Below are 24,394 nucleotides of genomic sequence, written 5' to 3' on the forward strand. Positions count from 1 at the left end.
AGGCATCTGACACTGGTGAGTTGGGGAACTCAGTCTGACAGCATCCTTAGCTCCAGGAAAAGCTGATGGCAGTACAGAAGTGTGCTTACCTCAGACTTTGGAATGAACTGGTAATTTCAGGTTTAGCCTGAAAGGAGCACTCTTTTCCTTTGAGTATTTCTCAGAATTTACATCACACCACTCTCTGTGCAACAGTGAAAAGCAGCAGCCTGAGCAGCACACACAAGCATTTTTGGCAGTGCTATTTTTATTTCTAAAATACCTCAAATGTGACCTCCCAGAAAACAAAGTCTAACTCTTCTCACTGGAAATTCTTTTTTTTTCAAAACTAGAAGTCTTAAAAACAGAACAGGAGTTAAAACAAATTCTAACTCTATACGAGTTGAATATTGTTGATTTGTTTTTTATGAATAATTCCTTAATGAGTATTTTGTCCCTTGTGAGTCTCCACTAATCTTTAACTCTTTCCATGACTTTGCAAATGAATGCAATTACTGGTCTCAACTTTTGTCAAAATGTCACCAGCAAAACTGTGGCTGATGCAAACTGTCACGATTGGTCCTTTGGCAATATTACTGCGTTTATTACTGATGACTTTTGCAGAGCCACACAAACCCAGCACACTCCCCACATCTCAAACCCCTTCCTGCTCCCTTCCTGGCACCCCACCACTGGTAGGAAATCTGCTCAAAACACCTGAGCACCTGGCTGTAGGAAACCTGCTCTCACACTTCATCAGAACTCAGGCCTCTTAGAGAAGGCACAAGTTTGCTGCTCTTTGCCTCCTGGGATGCAGTTTCAGTCTCCATGAGTATTCCTTGGAGTAGAAGCAAAGCAGATGAGCTGCCAGAATCCCCAGTGCAAGGAAAACTTGTGATGCCACTGCTGTTTTAGCATTACTGATGATTAAGCAGTTTGTAGCAGCCCTTTGATCCAGGCTGGAAGCAGCTGAGTGTGTGTTAAGGCATCAGTGTGAGGTGGCACAAATAAAACACAATTGTTTTGAATGCCACCTGAACCATGAAGCTGTCACTCCACCTTTCTGCACCTATTTTGCATGATCAGTGCTTAAAACCTGTAAGTCCGTGTTATACATGTGACAATTGCTTGCAGACCTTTTATCATAACCTTTTAATCCCTTTTCTTTAGTTTTTTGACCGAGTTTTTCTTCTTGTTTAGATTTACTGGAGAAGAATCTTGGAATATACAAGGCATCCAAGTAATGCCTGTGGACATGGAAGAATTACTCCAAAAAGCTCTTATCACAAATATGCATCTCAAACTGCACTTCCAAAAGAAATCTTCCAAAATCAACAATGTTACAACAGACACAGAGCATTAGAGAAAGGAAAGGAAAGGAAAGGAAAGGAAAGGAAAGGAAAGGAAAGGAAAGGAAAGGAAAGGAAAGGAAAGGAAAGGAAAGGAAAGGAAAGGAAAGGAAAGGAAAGGAAAGGAAAGGAAAGGAAAGGAAAGGAAAGGAAAGGAAAGGAAAGGAAAGGAAAGGAAAGGAAAGGAAAGGAAAGGATTAGTTCCCACTTCCCACACATTGTGACTTTTATAGTGCACTGACTAAAGGTTTAATGCATGTATTTCATTCAAATTGAGATGTATTTACATTAATCATTGTTTTCAGTAATACAGCCGTCATGATGTATACATGTCATAATGTATACATTAATGGAGCTGTCCAGAGAGAACTATGGGTCATACATGGGAGCCTGGGCTTTCCAAGCTCTATTCAGACCCTCCAGATGCTGTGGTATTCCCTCTTGAAACAAGGCAAAAAATAAAGGGGGAACAGAGAAGAAAAAAAGACTTAAATTACACAGTAAATAATGAAGAGACAGTTATTAGCAAGGGGAGCTGCTACCTAAAATAGCAGAAAGCAGATCTGTGCATTTGCAGAAATACAAATGTGAAATAAAGTGTTAAAAAAGAACTGTTTGGGCAATGAAGCAGTAGGATCAGCCTAGTCCTCTGTGTTCATTTACACCCTCTACTCTCTTTATTAGGTAATCTGAGAATAAGGTATGAGATAAAAGCAACACAAATAAAATGTAGGATTCTTCATGTTCCATTATAAACAAACCAAGTGTAGGCACAATGTTTGCTTTGTAGATTATATAAAATGTTTATTAGGAAATAAAGTGCTCAGTTTGACAGATCAATACATTCTTGATCATTGTAGAAGAATTGCATAATTAACAGCTTCCTAATAAGACCAAACACTGTACATTACTATGCAAAAAACTGTACCTTTATAATAAGTGACAAATGATATTATAACCTAAAACTGAAAAATGCATCAATAAAATGTTTATAACATTTGTCAAGTGGCAATGCACTTACTGCAAGGCCCACTGTCAACACACACGGGTACCCCATGGAAACTTACTGCACTTCAAGATGAAGTTTGTTATCAAGTAACAACATGTTACAGAAATACACCCCAACAAATACAGCTATTAAAGCAAACACTTTCATAATAAACATATAATACAATAGAAAGGTGAATTGAGTGGCTGAATTTACATTTTGAAAGACACCTTTTGGATATGAATATAAAGACAAGGCTCTGTATATTTAATTTGCTTTGGTATCATATTTTCTCTTTTCCTTGCACACCAGCTGGCCATGTCTACAGCTGGTGTTTCTTTTTGGTCTTTGTTTACAGTCAGAAATGCAGCTCAACACTGAAAAGCTTTCCTCAGAAAGGTTTCTGAGGTGTAAAACCCTTAATAAATACCTCAATAAAGGTAAGAGAGAGCTTAATCTGAATGCCCTCATCCCACACAAATGCCCTACCCACTGTGCTGAGCACTGTTTTGGCAAGTTCATGAACACTCTCGTGAAAGGGTAAGAATTTCTTCCCAATACAGGACAAAATAACCCACACAAGAACCACAACCTGCTCTCCTCCATAATTCTGTTCCCAAGACACAACTACTATGAAATTCCAAGACTGAATTTCCTCCTTTTCCACCTTAAATTAATTAGGTTTCTGTGCATATGCTTTCTCATAAAATTAAAAATGGAAAGGTGTGAATTCTATTTAGTTTTAGCAAGTTCCTTGGTTAGAGGAAAGGTAATCTGAGCCACTGCTCATCCAGGCAATGCCATTGCAAGAATATATGGAACATGGAAGCTTTGCCTTCTTCCACAAGAATGAAGAGATAACTGCTTGTTGTAACAGAAGGCACCAGCATAACACAGGCTACTTATAGTTTGTTAAACTGGCCTTTTTTCATCTATATACCCTAGCAATAGCTGAGATGTGGTTGATTATGTAGCTCTCCATTATCTTTTTCAGCTCTCAGCCTTTAAGCACCAGACAGCTGCCATCTTCAGGACAAGAGCACAATTGACAGCCTCCCTCCTAAAGCAGCATTCCACATATGGAAACATTGCTGGGCAAAACTCCAAGCACTGCCTCGGTGTTCTCCATAGCAAACCAACAGAATTTCAATGTTGCACGTCCTTTTCAAAAATAAAGCTTCTATGACACAAAGCAGAGGGAATGAAATACTAAAAATCAGTGATTATACTACAAACACCTTCTCAAAGGAATCCTGTGTTGCACCTCAGCAGAAAAGTCTATGCTGAAATGTACCTAATAATTTTACAAGCAGTTTAGATAAATGTAAATACAGACCACATAGTTGAGATGTGATTAGAACTTCACATGGCACAAGATCAGATTTTCCCAACTGTCAGAAACTTCTCTGCCCCTTTCCCTGTCACACCCAAGGAAAACTTAAGTGTTTTTCAATTTTCTGTGCTTTTAAATAATGTATTTTCTGCAAAGTAGCTGTATTTATCTAAGAACCTCTGGAATGCTGATCTCCGAAATACTCAAATCATGAAAACACAGCATTAAAAAACGGGCACTTTGCAACATAGCTGAAAATTATTATGTTAGTTGGGTGTGAAGAGGCAGCTCTCAAATATTTTTTCTGAAATGCTAATTATAATGCATTCAGTTTCTACCACAGAATGTTCTAATTTACAGTTGTACAAACTAAGTGCACTTTCTTCTGCTTAAAGAAATGTACCTCTCAAAACAGGAAAAAAAGAATATTTTAAATTAAGTAAAATATTAGTATACCAAGAATATCTCAGAATGACAAGTAGAAACTCATATCTTAAAAAAAGTGCTGTTTTATCTGTCAGCTGTTATAATGAATAAAACAAACTGATGCCATATTATTTTAAAATTTGCTTTTAAAAGCGTTTAAAAATTGTACTTTCCAAAAGGAAGCAAAAAATTAATAGCCTTTTAGCGTGCCAGCCACTTCACCTTATTTGTCTGAAGCTTGCTGCCCTTGTGCAAGCGTTCCCAATAATATTTTTTAAGAATCAGATTTTTGTCCTGGTAGATTTTGTCCCACCTGATATCCATTCAGTTTCCAAGGCTGTTTCACTCTCACTGCTGGCATTACACATGGCATACACAGGCCTGAAAACGATTTCTGGAGTGAATATTTACCTTTTTCCCCACCAGTGAAATGTCCTCAGTGCTCTGATCAGAACCATCCTGTCATGCTGGGGGATTTGTTGGCTGAATACTTATGGGAATGTTTTTAGGGAAAAAAGGATATGTAGTGAACAACGTAGTGATACAGATATGTAGCTAACACATCCCATAAGAGTGTTTTTATGAGCCTGAGCTAGGCCTGTAGCTTTGCTCTTGAAAAAGAGATAAGAACAGCTGCAGCCTAACAAGAAAACAAGGGGCAAGACAAGAAGAGCTGAAGGTGATAGGGGAATGCCAAGGAACTTGGAAGCCAATGAAAGGTGGAAAAGTCTAACAAAAAAATCTTTGCCTAGTGCAAGAAGGCTTCTACCGATGAGAAGTTGCATGATGGAGTGCAGGGGGAGAAAAATTGTATATAAGGGTTAGAAGAGAGCAATAAAGTGGCATTTGCTTGATTCATATTGAGCCATGCAGTGTCCAGTTCTTCATCTTCTCAAATACTGACCTGGAACATTTGGAATCACCTCCAGAGCTACACGTGGATGTTGCTGCCCCCGTTAGCTGCTGCTGCTGCTGCTGCATCGAGGCCATCAGACTGGGAAGAGGATGGCCTGGAGCTCCTGGAGCGAGGCTGCCCGCTCAGCCCCAGCGGCGTTCCCAGCCGATGGCTCATCTGGGAGGCCGTGTCATCCGACTCCCAGCGCTCCAGCTCCTCCCGCACCAGCCGCTCCATCTGCTCCCTGTGCATTTCGCTGTCCCGGCCCAGTCTTTCATCCTGAACACATTAAAAGACACAAGCTGGAAGTGCAGTGTTGGATCCCAGAAATCCGGGTTTTTGAGCTTTCTGTGTTGTCAGGCATTGACCCCCAGGAGAACACTGCTTTTGATCTGGAGAAGGTTTCTAAATTTGAGTGATGGAGTTAAAATCACGGGTGTGTAATTAACTAGAAGTGTGTGTTTTCACATGCTAAAGAGTTTTAAATTTGAGGGTTTTATAACACAGAAATAGGTATGGGACAAGATGGAGGATTTGAGGTGGTGTCTCTTTTGGTGCTCATCTTCCTTCTTCATGGTTTCAGGTAGTAGGTTCTGGTTGGACAGTTAGTGCTGCACTGAGGGTCTTGGGAAGTCAGTTATTGGGTTAAAAGGATAAATAATATAGGTGTTAATTCTCTATTGGACTGTTTAGCTTTAAGAGACCTTGTAGTAGCTGGATCTGTCTCCATTTTGCTTGCTTCTAGCTGGTAGCTAGAAGTGTTACTAAACATTCTGTACTTTTGGTAAGATTTAACAAACAACCAAGCCCAAACACGAGAAAATGTTTCCTTCGTGTATTTTTTAATCCTGGCTCTGAGTGAAGACAGAAAGACTTAAGACAAGCCACTAATTAAGTGGTGCAAAAACACCCACTACTGTAACAGTGCAGCTTCCAAACTACAGTCTAGGCAAAACCCTACACAACCACAGGAAATTCTTATATCTCTTTATAGGAAAGGGGAAGATAGAAACTTCCACAGATACTGAAGGGTTTGATTTGCAGCCTTGGAAGAAACTTGGATTGATGTAAAAATAAAAGTACGCAGACATTTAGCAGAGAAATTATAAACTTGTGTTTCTATAGTTGTAAGTAAGAATATGCCTTAAGTAAGGAAGAAACTCTATTGGGTAAGGTGGTGAAAAGTTTTATAGTGTAGTAATGTAATTGTATAGAGTAAGCTAAGAGTTTAAATGTTATAATAGAAGCATATGTGTGTAGGTGTAGTAGTAACCCATTGGATAGAAGTATACACAGTGCAGCAGAATTAAGTAAAGGCCATAGGTTAGCAAAACAAAATAAACTTTGAAGCAACTTTCCATTGGATAAGAATGTTATATATTGCCTTGAAATGAAGAAACTTGTGACTACTTTGAGCTATGGCCTACTTCTTGCTCCTCTAAAATCTCAGCCTTTGAGGCTGATGTTTTTCTGAGTAATAAATTATTTTTAGCCCAACAGTGGTCCTATCCCTTCATTAAGGTGTTGATAATATCACTTGAGTATTTCCATAGGCTAATGGGGAAACAGCTCCCACAGCAAATTGTTTTATTTCCAGGGATGAAATGCCCAGGTTGCCACCTAGGAATGCAAAACTTGTATTCCACAGATTTTAGCATCTACAGAAATAACACATTTCTCCCAATGGCCACTTCCAAAGGGCCCTCAGGAAAGAGAGAGTGAAAGGTGAAGCAGGAGAAGTCAGGTAACCCTGGTGACAGAAGCAACCTACTCCCATCTGCCCACACAGTCCAAGAAGCAACAAAGGAGAATAAGAGCAGACAGAGCTGGATCCCATAGATTCTAAAAGACTAGTCCACAAAAAATATTGTATTAATCCCAACAGACACCAAGGGATGGAAGAGCTGCTTCAGTGAAACACCACTGCTGTCCAGATCATAGGTTTAAACCGTGACACAGGCCTGCTGTAAGACATACTGTCACGTCTGAATCTTGACTCAAAATTCCATACTTTAAATTTCAAGCTTTCCTAGCACCTAATTGAAATCACTGCCAAAGCACCCACCTCCTCTTTACCACCACTCCTGCATTCCTGCCAAGGAAGGATTGCCAACAGAAAGGAAGACATACAGGTTATGACCAGACCACAGAGAGTGAGTTCCTTACCTCTGTCACTCCATCTAACAGCCTTCCCAACACATCTCTCCTTTTCAGCTTGGCCCTCTCCATGGCTTCCAGCTTGACGATAACGGCATCGATCTTGGAGACGATGCTGCCGATGGAATGCTCCATGCGATCCACCCGCCTCATGAGTCTGAGGGCAACAATGGCACTTCAGTGACCCAGACACTGCCCAGCCAGAAACCTTCTGGCATGTCAACACACACAGCAGACAAGGATGAGACACCACTGTTATCCAAGCATGCCTCTGGCTTCCCACAAACCAGGCCTACCGTCCAGGAGGGACAAGGTACATCAGAGCAAGAAAGTAAAGCAGAGGCACATGGGGAAAAAAGGTACATCTTGCACTCTGCTCTCACTGCTCTTGATCTTGATTGATCACAAACCATCACGAAAATTTGTTGGTTCCAGTTACACAATTCTTTATTCAGCTAGTCTTGCTGCAATTAATTAATATGGAGATCTATACTTTCGGACAAAATACACAATCACAAATAACCTGATCTTATTAAAAACAACTGTTAAAAGTTCTCACTGAACCTAAAATAAACTCAAGAGTTTACTACTTTAAAAACCAGAAAAGTCTTCTCTGGCATTATTGTAACATGACCCTTTTCTCTGACTTTTCAATGATGAGAGGGGTTTTGTTGCTAGTTTTTTTTTATTTGTTCTGATTTTCTATATTATAACCAACTCCCATGAGGCTCTCTAAGGCACTTCCACTTCAGATATTATTCAAAAGCTAATAAAAGGAGTGATTTATGTACAAAAAATCATAACACTTGCTTTTTTTATAATTTGATTAATATGAAGAAGAGAATACTATATAACCCACAGAAGAAAATCCACAATGTAAAAAACCTCACAACAACCAAAACCCAACACTCAGCTTTGTCCCCCCCCAGAAGGATAAACTTACACTTGGAACTCTTCATAGGAAACCCCACTAGAGCTGCTGCCCCTCCTCCTGGAGCTGTGCCCACTGTCTTCATCCTCATCCTCCTCAGAGTCATCCAAGCTCCGGGGGAAGCTGCGGCTGCTCAGAGGACGTGGCAGAGAGCTCCTATCCAGGTCCAGATCCTCCTTTGTGGAAACACAAGCCAGAGAGAGAGAGAAAAGATGTAACAGCTTTCACCTGTACATGGGAGATGGTGGTGTCAAGGTCAAAGAGCTCCTGTCCTCTATCAGCTCCCCTGTGCCTCTTTCAGGTCTGCTCAGTCAGTCAGGAATGACAGCAAAAGTGAAGGGAGACAAGGATTTTTCTGAGGCAAGAAACAGTACAGCTGAGCTCACCCTCTCTTTCTCCAGGTCATCCCTCATCTGCTGATGTTCATGCTCTGTCAATTCCTGGTCCCCATCCTGATCATATTTGGTAAATATTGCTTCAATCTCTGCATCTGTGTGCCCCTTCCTGAAAAGGCAGTAAAAGTAGTTCCTTTACTTTCCATTTTTCAGATGTTGAAAGAACTCTGTGTATTAGAAAACAATTCAGGCAGACTTTCATCCTCAAGACAAAGACATCCCCACATTGTCTATAAATTCACAACACTGATAAAAACCCCTCAGTCCTTACCCTTCATTAGTTAAAGCACCAATTTTCCCTACATTTAACCTTTCTCTTTCACAACTTCCTTCTATATCTCCTCGATCTGTACCCTTGCCTTGGACTCCTGACTGTCCACAAATTCCTGCAATGGTCTGACAGAAACATTACCATTTTCTCAAAGGCCTTATGTCTCTGCTTCCACAGAGATTTCTGTGTTTTTCTCCCCAAAACACACAAATTCAAGGAGGTTGGGCCCCAGAGCCCCAGAACTTTTCTCTAGTGTGGGATGCCAACACCAGCCATAGTGCAGAGAAAAATACTTTGGTATGTGACTTTATCCACATTAGTGTACTTATTAGTGTATATTAGTCCTCTGCTAGAGGAAAATCACATCAAAAAGTTAACATCACATGTCCCTGGGGATACTGTTCGAGGTAAGAACAACTCCCTCACCCTTTGAGATCCTGCCGCAGTTCATCAAAATTGAGCTTTCCTCCACCTTGTCTCAGACTTTCTGAAATGTCATCAACAGTAGTTTTCTTCAGTTTAAGTTTGATCATGGCTTTGTTGTAGCCCTAAAAAAGAATGTGAAATTCTGTTGTTTCTCATGAAACAAGATTTCTAATAACTTTACTGATTACAGAAATCAGCTACTGTACAATCTCATTCAGTGTGGTCAGTGTGATCATTCAAGGCAAAGTCTCAGATGACTGATGGGAAGTTTTCACTCATTTAATTCACACTCAGCTCAAATTAATTTATTCTAACTGAGATATGTACTCTCACCAGCTGCTGCTAGCTTTACTTTGTACAGCTTATATAGTATTTCATGAAATTAGTTCAGATGTGAGGAGTAAGATGTCAAACAAACAAAACATGACATTTACCTTCCTGATAAGGTCAGACAATTCCATTTCTGCCTTCTGTTGTGCCATATCTGATTTGACTTCAGAGTAGGTATCATTGATAATGGCCAAAAACATGTTCTGTTCATAAGAGAAAACAAAAATCTTGAAATTTCAACAAGACTGAGCCCTACTACTCCTATGACCTTCTTGTGCTGACCTTAAGGGGAATTTTGTTTTAAAAGGCCAGAAGAAAATGGTGGTCTGTTTAAAAAGAAACTAACATCCAGATATTAAATACTACTACTAATAAAAATATCCTTGATATTGAAATATGATGTGCTGCAGTATAACAAATTTTAATCAACATCACTGGTTATTACCATAATTGGAGAGTTACTTTCCAGAGAGAGTTCACAACTGCACACAGCAGTGGCAGTAAACCCTGCAAGGCCAAAGTGACACATGTAACAGCTGTGAATTAATCAAGGCAACACAGCTGGCAACAAAAATGCCTGAGGAATCAAGTCAATTATTCATCCTGTAATAACCAGCACAAACAAAAGGTTCTTATCTAGTTACAACTCTGCTTGCATTTCAAACTAAAGATAAAATCAAAAAGCTTAAAATCAGGTACTTGGCATTTATGGCATCAACTCTGAAAAGAGCTCTTTCTTGTTCAGAGAAAGGAGAAAATATTGGTCTCACTAACCTGTGCCAAACATGTAACTTAATCAGACCATGCTGTCATTACTGAAAGGTTCTTGCTGGATGTGGAGTCAACATGACTGAATTGCAAATTGCAAACTCACGTTCAAAAAGAGTTACTAAATTTACTGGCATTTCAATGTAGGAAGGCAGTGTTATCCTCTGTTTCCTCATGGATTTAATAAACATGTTTGGAACAATCTTTCAGTGGTGTATCTTTATGCATCCATGCCCAACACCAGAGAAGTAAGAGGTGACTTGACAACTCACTGTTGTGCTATTTTTTGCTGCTATTTTGCCCATCTTTAAAAGTTGGTGCTTTCTGCCCATCTCCCCTAACTTAATTTCCAGGTCTCAGACCAGTCTTGAAGGACTTGCATCAACATTTCATTCAGGCAAAAAGAGAGGCTTTACAAATATTAAAAACATACAAATTGCAGTGGGTATTTTGGATAACCTGCTCTTGCTTCACCTTCCAGTGCTTTTCTGTTGCCCTTTAGAAAAAAGGTATCTCTTTCCCTTGCTGGACACTATACTGCTCCTCTGGAATGTGTGAGGTGCTACAAAGCAAATAGGAAACTTGTTTTACGTGAACCTTTGGCACATAGTGACACATATGTTATTTTCCCATTGGATCCTGGTCCATCTCACTGAACACCTAAATTTCTCACAAAGCACTTAAAATTCTCTGCTTCCTTACTAGCGAACATCCAAGATGAAGTCTTTTCCCACAAATGAAATCTGAATGCCATTCCTCCTCACCTCAAATAGTAACAAAAAGCTGCACTAAGTATAAGGGTCACTAAATAACATTAAAAATTATGATGATAAAGGAATGCTCTGGCAGCAGGCAAAGTTGTGTGTGGCATGCAGGAACAAGGCTGTTATAAACACAGCCAGCCACACATCAGAGCACTTTATGAACCAAGAGACTGCATGGAACAGTACAGCTGCTTTTCACCAAAAGAGACAGCCTTGTTGTGTATGCCAGCCACTGTTCAGGTTATAGAAATAAAAGAAATAATAATAATAAATTAAAAAACCACAATGTGGAGCACTACATGAGAATGACAAAAAGCACACTATACAAATCAATTTTAAACAAGGAAAAAAAGAGTGTAGTGACCAGCTATGTAGCAGTCAGGCCCCTTCATGGACCATACACTCACCATAATCAGAAAAAGCCCCAAAAGTAGGAGGAGGAATCAAAGGATAAGTGATGCAAAAACAGCCACTGACCCACCCCACATAAACAAAGTGTACATACCAAAAGAATGAAGAACATAAAGAACACAAATGTAGTGAAATAAATGGGTCCCAAAATTCGATTTGCTTCTTCAACCTCTGTGAAGTTGAAGTCTCCCAAAATGATGCGGAACTGAGTAAATCTTAAAAAACAAAACATATCCAGGAGTTGTAGAAAATATTACTGGAGCTGTGCAAGGACTCTCAAACTATTTTATTCTAGTAGTGTGATTGATGGGCTGCAGAGAGGTCTGCAGTGTTATTACACTTTATCAGGGATTGCAAAAACAATTAATCAAGCACATTTATAGGCATAACCAAGCTCACAGTCAGGAGCAACACACAGAATAAAAGCATGGTGGTTACTTCTCCCTTTCAGTCACAACAGGAAGCAGAGCAAACCAACAATTACTTCTGTGAAGCTCTGAGACCCACTCCAATCTCTCTCACACATATACAACCCCAACCCTCTCCCTCCAAACTGGAAGAAGCTTGGCAATTTACAGCACCATCAGAATATTTCCAGTTCCTTCACTTCTCTGCAAGAAACTCTTTGCAACACTGCTCTAGTGTAAGGGAGCAGGGGAAATCAGTGACTGAACAACCTGGTAATTGCCTCAGTTACAATCAGGTTATGTTGCACCAAACCATCCAAGGAAAAATTGACTGGCAATCTTATATTACGTCCTCTCTCTCTCTCCTGGATTCCAGATACTTACAGATTTTGTGGCTGGCTAAGATGGACTCTGAGTCAAGCAACTATGAACGCTATCAGGAACACAGCCTTATTGTGCATCCAACATTTCAGGAAACATTTAACCACTGAACATGAAGTCATTGCTTTGTCTAGGAATGTAACCAACTGATATAAAAATCATATCACACCAACCCGGCCCCATCATTTTTAGCTCACTGCTCTATTTAATCTCACAGCAATAACACTGAGATAAAAATGTGTTTGCTACCAGGTTATATCAACAGCAGTGTACCTGCATCTTATCTGCTTAGATGGATGTCACAGGATTTGCCTCTGATAAAGCAACTGATTCACCAATGCACCAAAATCTTCTTTGCATTTTTATACCTTTACTTACATGCAGTCCTGGAAAGTACTGAAGTCATCAATTTGAGTGCCAAAGACAAGATAGGCCAACTGAGCATATGCTAAGAATATAATAAAAAACATAATGGCAAAGCCAATGACATCTTTGACACAGCGAGACATCGTGGTGGATAACTGGCTCATTGTTCTGTTGAAGTTAACAAATTTGAAAAGCTGTTAAAAGAAAAAAAGAAAATTAAAAAGCTGAAAAGACAAGACAATTTCTTAACAAAATTTCTCTCCACTCTTTTACATGAGATGTCTCACTGAACATGACTGGAGACAAAGCAGTACTCAGTAAGAATTACTGACTTATCAATTGAGGAATAATAAAATCATTATTATCTTAACATGTCTGCTGACAAAACACAAGCTCTGACTATGTCTTCTAGACCTAAACAACAGCTGACTAAACCTGTGGCAAATTACAACTTTGCTTTTCATCTGCAAGAAGTTATCACTGCTCTGACTTTCTCACATGATTGACTTCAAAAGAAACATGAGTAAACCTCAAATAACGTGTCTCATGAAACTCAGAATGCTGCTTACATTCTAATGTTAGAATTCAGATGTGTGTCTTGGAATTACCTTAATCCAGACAAAAAACACTGTGACTGCAGCAATGTTGTTGAACTGCATTTGCCAATATGCCAAGGGTTCAAAATTAGGGAATGAGTTCTGATCTTCCAGCAGCTTCTTCAGGAGCATATCAACAGTTGATGTCCTATAGATGCTAATTCCTATAGCTACCACAGACAGCTGAGGACAAAAGAAACACACACATTTACAAAAGGTGATTAGGGTTTTAAAACAACTTGTTTGAGACATTTATGTCAGACAAAGTTAAGATATGAGGAACTTCGTGCATTTCACAGTAAAACCATTATGGTCCTGGACTACAGACAAATAGTCTGTGAGTAAGAAAATTTAGAAGTCGTTTCCTTGCCACAGGTGAAGAACAAGATGACAGTGACACCTAGCAGGATTAGAGAACTGATGCTGTCACAGAGAAGAAATTATAAGGAAGGGAATATGATAACTCAAACAGACAAAGGTGAAAAAGAACAAAGAGCAGGAAGACAGCAGTAGCCAAAAACGTACGACAGTTTCTCCAGAGCACAGACTGAGCAGTATTGCCCAGAACAAGCAACAGCAGAGAAGCTGAAGTTTTACCACGAAGGTTTCTTGCTTTGACTTCTGCAAATGTGCTGTTCATTACTGTAAGTGAACACTTACCATATATAGAGATTCATAAGTACATAATCCTACATTTAAACAATGCCACTCAGGCAAGGCATAAACATAGAATTCTGACCTCTTGTGTGAACTGAATTTTACACTCACATTTGAATACTCTTCACTGACTGTAACAGCAAAGCATCTTATCCCTTCCCAACCATTAAGTGTAAAAAACAGCACACAGTTCATGTAAACATCATCCTAAGCAGCCCTTCATTTACAAAGCACTGTGATACAAATATGATTTCCCTGGATTACAAATATTGGCTTCAAGACTTGAAACTTTTGATTCATCCAAGCCTGAAGATATAATACGAGTGTGGGACTGGAACTGTTTCAGCATTTCTGGCTTTGTATACTTTTAGTAAGCACAGCCTGATCTGTGTCCAGAGAGAATTATATTATGCAGCTTTATATCCAAAGCTCATATTTTCTGGTGCACTAAGATTACTGATGTGCAATACTGTTCACTTAACCTAGACAGCTGCTAGCACTCTATAATTCTGAGGCACTTCTTCAAACTTGGTATTAGCTGGTGAGTATTTAATACTACAATAAATCTCCTTGTGGTTCTTTGCAAACATATTCAAATCCCAGACTCATTCCTTGAAATGCAAATCACTTCTTCAAAGCAGATGATTTTCTTACTTGAAAGACAGTGCAATAATCTGTACCAGATATGTAGAAGAGAGGGCAATTTTGTCACCTCCAATAAAAGCTAAGTCTGCATAAATAAAAACTGTGAAAAAGCATGATGGACAAATACTCTAAGTTTGCACCTGGTTGAAACCACTGAAGACAGAACAACCAACTCTGCAAAACATACCAACATTATAACACAGACTAAAATTGTCTGACTGAATGAATGGCCTAATAGTCTGTAAGTATCCTTCCTAATGATGGTCCTATATCTTAAAACCACAATAGGAACACTGAGTAATTCATGTCTCCCACAAAGTGCACTTTAGAAAGTAATTTCAGCCTGATAACAAAGGTTACTTACCACAATGATAAGGATATCAAGGCAATTCCAAAGACTTCTGAAGTAGCACAGTCTATGAATGCGAATTTCTAAAACCTCTTCCACCATATAATACAGAACAAAAAGACAGAAGGACACTTCACAGGCTGCCAGGAAAAAATCAAAAGTGGAGATGTAATGAATCAACCTCACAGGCTGAAACTGCCAAGATGTAACCAGGCCTCCAGTGGCTGGAAACTCCACTAGCAACCTGCATTTAAAAAAAGGCAAAAAATATAATAATTTAATTTAACTAGAACTGATGAAAAGTACTACTAAAAGACACTTGGATTTACTTGTATAATTAACTAAATAATAGAAACAAACCGCATATGATTCAGAGAAGACACTCCACAAAAGTTGTAAACATGACCACACTCAATTTTGACTAAAACTCAAAAACTTTCAGGAGCAGTAAGAAACAGAGACAGAAAGATTTGTTTACAGCTGTGCCTGTTTCATGCTGTCTAAACCAAAAGCTGATGCACTATACCCATGTATTTACTTGAATAAGCCAGCTCCCTAGAGAGGTCTCCTGCACCCAAGGCATTGTGGCACCAAGAAAGCCAGGACAGACTCCATGAGGAGTCTCACTTCTTTGACAGGGAACTTCAGCTTTCTGCCCCCTTTACACAAAATATACACTTACCTATGTCCCCAAAACAAAGACACACAAGAAAACCCCAAGTCTACAACCCACACTGTGTGACAGTGTGGTTCTGTTCATACCTGACCACGCAGAATAGGTTGATGTTTGCATTGTACACAGAGAAATCAATGAAGGTTGCTCTGGTCCCTCTGTCCAGCCACAGGTTCTTCTTCAGGCTTGCAATCTGCAGGGCTGTCACTTCTCTGGTCCTCGAGAGGTCCTGGTAATAACCAGCCCCGCTGTATGTGGCAATCAAGCCCCAGTGGCTGCTCCCATTCAAATCCTTCTCATTGGTGTATGTCCAGCTAGTTCACAAGTGAAAGAGAGCACATTGGTCTTTCCACCTTCAACTTACAACTGACAAAACAGACACCAACAAAATCTGACCAAAAAACATGTATTAGTTACTTAAATAGGCTTTAATTCAAGGGGTGCTCGCTACAAAGTTCTGATGCAACCCCTGAGAAAGAAGTTACAAAATTAATTTGACTTACACAGTAAAATTAAGATAGAAAGATGGGTCACAAGTACATTAAAAAGGAGTCTGTATCTACAGGAATGCTACGTACGCAGTTCCATTCCTGAGTCCAAAAGGAGCAGTGTCTTCATTAGCTACAGAATAGACATCATAGCAGTCTTTGATTTCATCCTTTAAATCTTCAGGTATGGAGCACGAACCATTTCTGACTTTCAGCTGCCGAATGCGAGGCACCCCGAGGAGCAGGTTCTCATAATAAATGAAGCTTTTGTTTTCTGCCATGGTTTTGTTGTTGTACCACATCTCCCAGTAAAGACCATCCAGCAAAGGGCCTTCTGTGAACTGGGGAAGATGACAGAATTTTAGCTTGCATGTTGCCAGCACTGTTTTTGTAGATCTTCATTCCACAGAAGTGTTAGAATTGCAGCTAATAATTTTTCTGACATAAGACTTTGCTATTACCTATCCTCCAAAGACATCTCACAAACTTGCCCAACCCTGCCCCACCAGCATTATTTGAGTTCTAAATTTTTATATATTAAAGGCCTACTTTGTTCCATAGCTTTGACACTGTGCACATAGCTCTTCATGCACGAGCCTGTGCAACCACGTTAGGAAATAAGATCCTGCAGGTTAAATTTACAGTTCATGACAGAACCAGTGAACCACAGCAACAGAGAAATAAAAACTTGGGTTTAGATTACCTTCCAGAAGTCATCCATTGTGGACAAAGTTTTGAAATCAGTTCTCTCTGTTTTTGACACAGGTGTTTCCAGGAAGAGCTGTGACATAACTCTTGTATAATAGTACATACTGGAACTCACTGTCCCATAAGTCACTGCAGAAGATTTGGTAAGGAGTGAAAGATAAAGGAATGATGGAAAGAGAAAAAAAAATGAAAAGAAAAAAAAAGTACTTTATTTATTTTGAATACATCAGGTTGTATTTGTACAGATTTTGTAGTGGAACTATTAGGCTCCAAAACAAAATCTACACCAAGCAGCATTTATCTGTCAACTGTGATTAAAACACAAAAAGCAGTGAAGGCAGCCTGATCAATCAATCAATTTATAATACTCTCTTCTCCTTCCCACACCTCATTCTATTATTAATGCTTCTACCAAAGTTAACCTCAAGGAAAACAAAGGCACAATTCAGCAGCCTGAAGAGAGGCAGGCAGTGCCTTTTAAGGTGGCTTGTGCTATCCAAGGCATGCATGGAGAACTGGCACAGATAGCACTAACACCTCAGGACAGCTATGCTCTGTTTGAGCAGATAATGACAGTCAACCAAGATACTGCAGGGCACTGGGAATGACATGGATTAGGCAATGAACCTCCAGCACAGGTGTGCGGTGCCTTTAAGAGAAACTCCCCACAGAAAATAAATGACTGTGTTACACCTTTTCCTCACATTTGGCCTCCTTTGGGGCCAAAGACATGGCTGAGGGCTCAGGGCCACAGAGCATAAATTATAAAATGATGCACAAAACTAAGATGGGTTGAGGAAATAAGTCTCTGGCATGGGTATTGTTACCACCTGTAAATACTTGAACCACTCTATGGCTAAAACAAAGAGGAGTCTGAAAGATTAGGCCAACATGGAGCAATCACTGTCAGTTTTGGCAATTTTATAAAATTTATAAATTTTTTGTTTCCCTTAACAACTGGAGAGCAAGAAGTATTTTTAATAGAGTTCTGCTGTGCATATGGAATGTATCAGGTGACTGTACAATACCTGGGTTCTCTCTAAATATGTACTCTCCAAACCACAAGAGAGCAAGAAATGTTCTCAGCATTTAGCCTGCACTGGGAAGCACTCTCCAAGGGCATGCCAAGCCACAGCCCAGACTGACCTAAAGTTATTGCTATGAAAAATAAAAAGGATACTAAAAAAATACTAATGAGTTAGCAATATCTCTAGATATTTAACACACTATATTTTTCCTTTATTCTGTTAGCAAAAATCTTTTTCTGTAGCAAAACAAATAGTTAACAGCCCATTAAGAGTCAAACTTCTCCTGCTGAAACAAATTTCACTTTAAGGCAGGCCCCTCACTGCTCCACTTCTCCTGGTGCTACAGTGTGCCAGCCACAAGCAGCCTTGCACTGCTTTGCTTATGAGCATTCTTAAATGACTCAGGAGGCAAAAACCCATGATATTTAATAGATAAACATGCCTGTAGTACAACATCAAAACAATTGTGTCAATGGTAAAAAATTTGGGCTTTTTAGTAATTCTGCTACATCCAAGCAAAGCAGACTTGTGCTCAGAGACAGTGAGAAAACAATGTAGTTTTGCCTTTGCTTTTCCACTCCAAGATTCCCTCTCACAAAAATTTAAAACATCACCTGGTTGTATTACAGCTGATCATAAATGGCAAGTCAAGTGTCACCAACATTTCAGCCCTTTAGGGCAGAACTGCCCACACTAAAAACTGGAGACTTGAAACATACTGGCTTTCTAAAGATACACTAACTTAATGTACACATTTCATTGGTTTTCTCCCTAGGAAACAAATAAAACAGATATTTTGTAACTCCACAAGAAGTTCTTTCCTGCATGGTAAATTGAATATTACTCTGTTTTGTGTTCTTTAGTGTTATGATACTTCATATGGTATCAAGACAACAAATGGCACAAACCACAGAAGTCTCCAGCTGTGGTCTGTACAGAACCTTGCTGATGAACTTCAAATGTGGTGATTTATTTCAATTATTTGTCCTGGATGACTGACTTTTCCTCTTCATAATTCCCCTTTCTGCTCAGCAATTTCAAAAAGCGTAGCAGCAGTATTACACTGCAATGTGGTACTACAACAATGCTCTCTAAAAACAAAGAACAAGTATATTATTATCCTGCCTAAAGATTCTAAACTTGTAAAGGTGCACAAAGTTGGAGTATTTTCAGTCTCAAGCAGCAGTCCACGCGCAGAAAAAAAGAGAAATATTTGATTCCTATTATTTGCTTAGACATCTGCCCATTAATTCTTCTCCTACATCAAACAACCTTCCTTCTGGAATCACAGCAAGCAGGCAGCACAGAGCTGGATGCCCTGGTGCTGAGCACTACTTACAGACACACAGGACCACGAGGAAAACCAGGTACGTGACCAGCTCCCGTAAAACACTTTTCAAGTACCGCTCTCTGCTGGTGTTGCTCTCTTCCATGAGTCTTGTCCCCCACAGACCTTAAAAGGAAAAAGAGATAAATATAATGATGTGCACAGATGTCTGGTACAGATACACAAGTGACACAGTAAGTGCTGTTGAATGCTCAAACTTTGCTGTTGCTGCAGGTTCTTCTATGGATTTTAAATTGATTTAAGTTTAAGCAAGAGGAGCTTTGTTTGTAGACAGAACGGGGCCTGAGGCAGTTTCAATAATCAATGACATACCATAATAATTTAGCAACAGCTCAGCAGAACTCCAAGAGAATCTGTGGAAGATTTGCAGAAGTGCTGTCACTTAGAACCACATGGTATAAAAGCAGACACAAGGATACAGAGGTATGCACAGACAGCCATTCTTCAAGAAATGGAAGTGTAGTGCTTTGGTACTTTTTCTTTCAAACATGAAAATCATTGTTCGATGTATGAAAATGCACATTCATTATTGAGCCTTCAGGAGCAGTCTGAATTTTCTACATGAAAGCAGGATACTTGAGTCAAATATATTTTAAAAACACCAAATCACAACCTTCCTCTCCCAGATAGGCAAGAGACACAGCAGGGATGTTGGTGAGCATTTCTTTATGGCTTCTTTCCCTGCACAACAAAGAGTTATCAATTAAACATCAGTAGCAGCCTAAATGAGCAGCTGCTGTCCAGTCTAGCTGTCAACTGGAGCAACTGCATCAGCTGAACTGTTTCTGCCTGTTCCTCACTTCATATAAGGCTTGACATTCCCAAAAAGACAGGGAGAGAAGCTATTGAACTTTGGTGATCCCTTCTGAATGGGTAACAGAATAGCAAAAGGATATTTTAAATGGAGTCTCTAAAAGGAACAACCACCTTGAAACAAAGTGCAGTTAGTTACCACCATCCTTATTTCCTATGTCTAGTACAGAACAGAAAAAAAAGCTGGGAGCAGGTGCTGATGCTCAGACTGTTCTCTTCATGGAGCTTCTCTTCATTTAAACCTAAAGCAAGGCAATTTGACCTTAGTTTCTGATGAGAGAAAAAGCATTTAAAACTAAAAATTCACTCCTACAGAACTGCAGTAAACTTCCATCCTTTTCAGGTGTTTTAAACAGCCAAACTTTCAAAATCCTTTACATTTTCAGTAGATGGAAATGTAGTAACCTCAAACTCCCTAGGAGAAATCCTGGATCCATCAAACATACCACAGTAATTTCAAATGGAACAGTAACAAGGGATAGCCAAAACACATTATAAAGCTGACAATGAAGCACGAGTTCAGTCAATCTGCAACCACTGCTGTAAGACTAAGACAAAGGGCTAAGCTGCCTGCTGCAGACCTTTGTTTGCTAACAGAGAAGGCAGTAAGGAAGCTCTTCCCTCTACCTGCAGAAGTGAGAAAAAAAATAATGTATTAGATGTTTCTTGAAGCCCTTCAGCTACCACATTTTTAAGTTGTGACATAAACCTTAAAACTTCTCTTGCATAGGCACAGCAAGCACTAACAGTTTTAGCATTAATCTCTGTTCACATGGCTCAATTAGTAACTTAGGGCCTTCCCTAGTGTCAGGCCCAAGATAAGAGAGCTTTTTCAAAGCTGTTCTTTAAGGCCAAGTTTGAAAATCTGCAGATAAAGGCTGCAACATTACTACACTGAACGCCAAATCCTCCCCATTAGGTCATTCTGGAAGACAAAAACATAAATCCAAGAACATTTACAGAGTCACTAATAATAATAACTCAACAAATTCAGCCTCTAGCACAGCACTACGTTGCACTAGCAACCCTCATAATAAAGGCAGGAAAACATAATGGAAGAGAGGAAGAAAAGGCTGGAAAAGCCAGTGAGCTAAGCTGGCGAGAAAGCCAAGTCCCGGCTGTCAGCACATTACTCACCAATAAGAAATGTGGTGAGCAGAAGCAGAAAGCTTCCAAACTCAAACTCTGTCATATTAGACTATTGTTAGGAGTCAAGTGAGCAAAGAACAGAAAGTTACAGCAAAGAAAAAACCCAACCAAACAGCACCAGGGATCATACAGTGATCTTTGTGCTAAGTGAACAATGAATTTGCCCATCAGCTAGCTTGGAGCTTTCATTAGCTGTTACATTTTTGCAATATATATATATATATTATTCCCCTTTTTCCCTTATTAGAATATTGATTTAGATACACCAAACATAGTAGGGGTAAGTATTGCTGGATTTGACATCTGTTGCAAGCAACAAAACTGTTTTGTTTCCTTATATACATTTGTTATTCATCAACTCTTTGACAGAATCTGTGTACTTTTATCAAATAAATCTGCAGCTAACAGTTGCTCATACTCATTCTGTATGTGGCAGTCTTCATGAAAGTAACAATTAATGAGTGACTGGGGAGGGTATTTTCATTTAACCTTAACAATAACTAAGAAAACCTTTCAAGAAATTCCCAGCACGCATCAGTGATGACACACATGAGGACATGGCAGCACTGGGTGACGAAGTACAGCTCTACAGGGCAGGATTACCTTTCCAGGACGGCTCTGGAAACACACCTTGGTTTTTTTACCCATCAAAACTTCTGGTAACTTCCTCCTAAACAGAGTAGAATAGTCAGCCTCTCTTCTCCTCTAAGCATCTGGGATACTTGCTGAAGAGATCTGTAAAACTAGAGGAACTAAAGGCACTTCACAGACACTCATGTTAGACTGAATAGAATCCACATAAAGAAGAACCTAAAATACTGATAGTCTGAAGTAGGTGACTTTCTATTCACTTAGTAACTCCTGTTACAGTTTCCCCAACAGTTGCAATTACCAAAATCTCAATACTTTAAACCCTCTCTGCATTTTTCTTTCATAACTCAGAGCAAGTAAAAGTGCAAGCTGCCGTTGAATGCCCTTCAATAATGAAAGGCACTTTTTTGCCACGGTGACACTATCACTTGTGCTATCCAAAGGATTATTCCTCTTGTTGAATTCTGTCTCGTGCAATGGAATTTCATTATATAAATCTATGCCAACTTTCCTGTAGTCCTTGAAATAAAACCGAACGCACCATTTTCCAGTCTTCAAAGATCCTCATGGATATCCATGGAATGTCAAAAGAACTGTGGAGTATTCTTTCCAGCAGTAAACTCTGAGTTACCCTTCAAGTGCCCTATAATAATGTCAGGCTTGCAATTTAAACTGTGCAGCACAGGGATCACATTCTTCAGAGAAGGTGTAACCTATTCCACAGCAATACAGGAGCCCTGCAGCACCCAAGTCTCACCCAGACATTTACGGCACTCAGGAATTCATGGAAACATTCTCATCAAAGAGCCAGAAAAGGATCTGCCAGCTACAGTAACTTTAGTAACACTTGCCTGTACAAGGAGGTCAGGAATGAACAGAAACTGTTTTCAGTACTACTGCACAAATCACGACAGAGATGGAACAGGAGCCACACGTGCCAGGTCACCACAAAGCCACTCTCACATTCACCTCAGGTACAAACACTGCTGCTTTCCACCACAGTTAAAAACATACACAGGAGGTCCCTTCTTGGCAACAACTAAGATGAAGGGCGCATCTGAACTTAAATAAAAGTTTTTATAAAAGGACTTTCTCCATGTGAAGCAGCTCTTTTCCCAGGCATATCTCAGCAATATATCTCAGCAACAGACTAAGGCAAACACACCACTAGAGACTCCAAACAGAGCAGTCCCAATTCATGCACAACACAATTATTACTGGTAGTTATTCTGGTTTCTTGTTATGAAGTGACTTGGGTCATTGAACACGGTCCCAGTAAAATCTGCTAAAAAGAAAACGTGCTCTATTCCATAATCTCTGCAAGTCTGACTTGCATACCACTAAGATATTGCAATGTTCAAGAGGGATTTATTTTGCTGCAATACAGCCGAGGCCAGAGAAATCATTACAGCAATCTTTGAATGCACATCAAAATCAGAGAAGATACAAATCCTTGCTTAAAGTCGTTTGTTTTGATAGTTCCACTGATGCCATGGCAGCCAGTAACAGTACTATCTACCACTTCAGAAAATCCACATTTCATAAGAAGAATCTTTATTTTCTAAATATGGTTTGCTTTTTCTGCAGCTTTATAACGATAAAGATTTTGATCAACACTTAAACCAATTCTCTGTTTAAAATCCTCACAGTTTGAAGCTGACATTATGATTTTCTCTGAAAAGAAAGGAGGGTTATTCAACATGCTTCCACAACCTTAAATCCAAAGAACTCCCCATCCAGCATTCTCTCTGCTGTTGTCAAATCAGCCCTGTACAAGGCCAGCTCAGTAGGGAATTAATGCAGTAGGATTTGAATGACGCCAAAAGTGTTCACTTGATGTGCGCCCGGTTTTGCTATCAGTTCTGTGACAACAGGCAGCTCTTGACTGTCAAGGGCAGCACCAAGGCACTGCACAATACTGCAGAAAAGAAAAAGTGATTCAAACAGCCTCCCGGCAACCCACTCTAAGTATCCCATGCCACCCTGACCACCTCTTCTATAGAATGGGGGAAGCTGAGAAAGAGAGAAGTACAAGCATTCTGTTCCAACTCTCCAAAGACCTGGTGCTGCAGCAGAAAGCCAAGGCTAGAAAAGACCTCTGGAGATGATCACACGTCCAACTTATGAGCTAATATCACCATGTCAACCAGACCATGGCACTGAGTACCGCATCCAGTCTTTCCTTAAACACCACCAGAGACGGTGACTCCACCACCTCCCTGGGCAGTGCATTCCAATGCCACCTCTTCTGAGAAGGAATTCCTCCTCATGCCCAACCTAAATCTCCCCTGCACGGGAGCGTTTTACACGGAAAGCAGCCAGGAGTAAGACTTGGGAGGCAGAGAGGTGGGGAAGGAAAGGAAGCAGCGAGCTGTGGGTGCCGGCTCGGGGTGCGGGATGCGTGTCCGGGGCTCTCTCACCTCGCAGTCTCCGCGCCAGGCGCTTGGCCCAGGCCGCTCTGCGGGGCGCGGCTCCGTCGGGCGGCCCCGGGAGGCGGCCCGGCCCCTCAGCGCCGCCGCGCCCCGCGGGGCCCCGCCGCGCCCTCCGCCCGCCGCCCGCCGGGGCCCCAGCGCCGCTGCCCAGCGACGACGCGGCCCGGCTGCCCCACTCCACGTCCATCTCCAGCACCGGCCCCGCCGCCGCCGCCGCCGCCGCCGCCGCGTCCTCCTCAGGCTCGAAGCCCGGGTTGTCCCGGCTCCAGGCCTGCCGCGAGCAGGCGGAGAGCGGCGGCGACGGCGGGCAGGAGCCGGGCCGCGCCGCCTGGCCCAGCCG

General features: G+C 40.5%; 1 protein-coding gene across 6 annotated transcripts; it reads right to left on the bottom strand.

Annotated features, from left to right (window-relative positions):
• Positions 1–2,106: 2,106 nt before the first annotated feature.
• PKD2 (polycystin 2, transient receptor potential cation channel) lies at positions 2,107–24,256 on the bottom strand. 6 transcript variants are annotated; one of them, XM_088164112.1, is made up of 16 exons: positions 21,635–23,995; positions 20,464–20,509; positions 19,061–19,174; positions 16,689–16,822; positions 16,076–16,326; positions 15,587–15,811; positions 14,840–15,068; positions 13,186–13,356; positions 12,590–12,771; positions 11,518–11,638; positions 9,585–9,683; positions 9,151–9,272; positions 8,445–8,562; positions 8,071–8,234; positions 7,137–7,284; positions 2,107–5,249 (listed from the first exon to the last, which is right to left on the bottom strand). In XM_088164112.1, the coding sequence occupies exons 1-16, from the start codon at positions 21,677–21,679 to the stop codon at positions 5,007–5,009; spliced, it is 2,412 nt and encodes an 803-aa protein (XP_088020238.1). In that variant the 5' UTR covers positions 21,680–23,995; the 3' UTR covers positions 2,107–5,006. The 6 variants fall into 6 exon arrangements, with proteins under 6 accessions (XP_088020238.1, XP_088020239.1, XP_014734484.1 ...); XM_088164113.1 differs by having other exon boundaries at positions 21,662–23,994; XM_014878998.2 differs by lacking the exons at positions 20,464–20,509; positions 21,635–23,995 and adding an exon at positions 24,043–24,256.
• Positions 24,257–24,394: the final 138 nt, after the last annotated feature.

This window comes from Sturnus vulgaris, chromosome 4, assembly GCF_052056855.1.
Source record: "Sturnus vulgaris isolate bStuVul1 chromosome 4, bStuVul1.hap1, whole genome shotgun sequence".
NCBI classification, from domain to species: Eukaryota; Metazoa; Chordata; class Aves; order Passeriformes; family Sturnidae; genus Sturnus; species Sturnus vulgaris.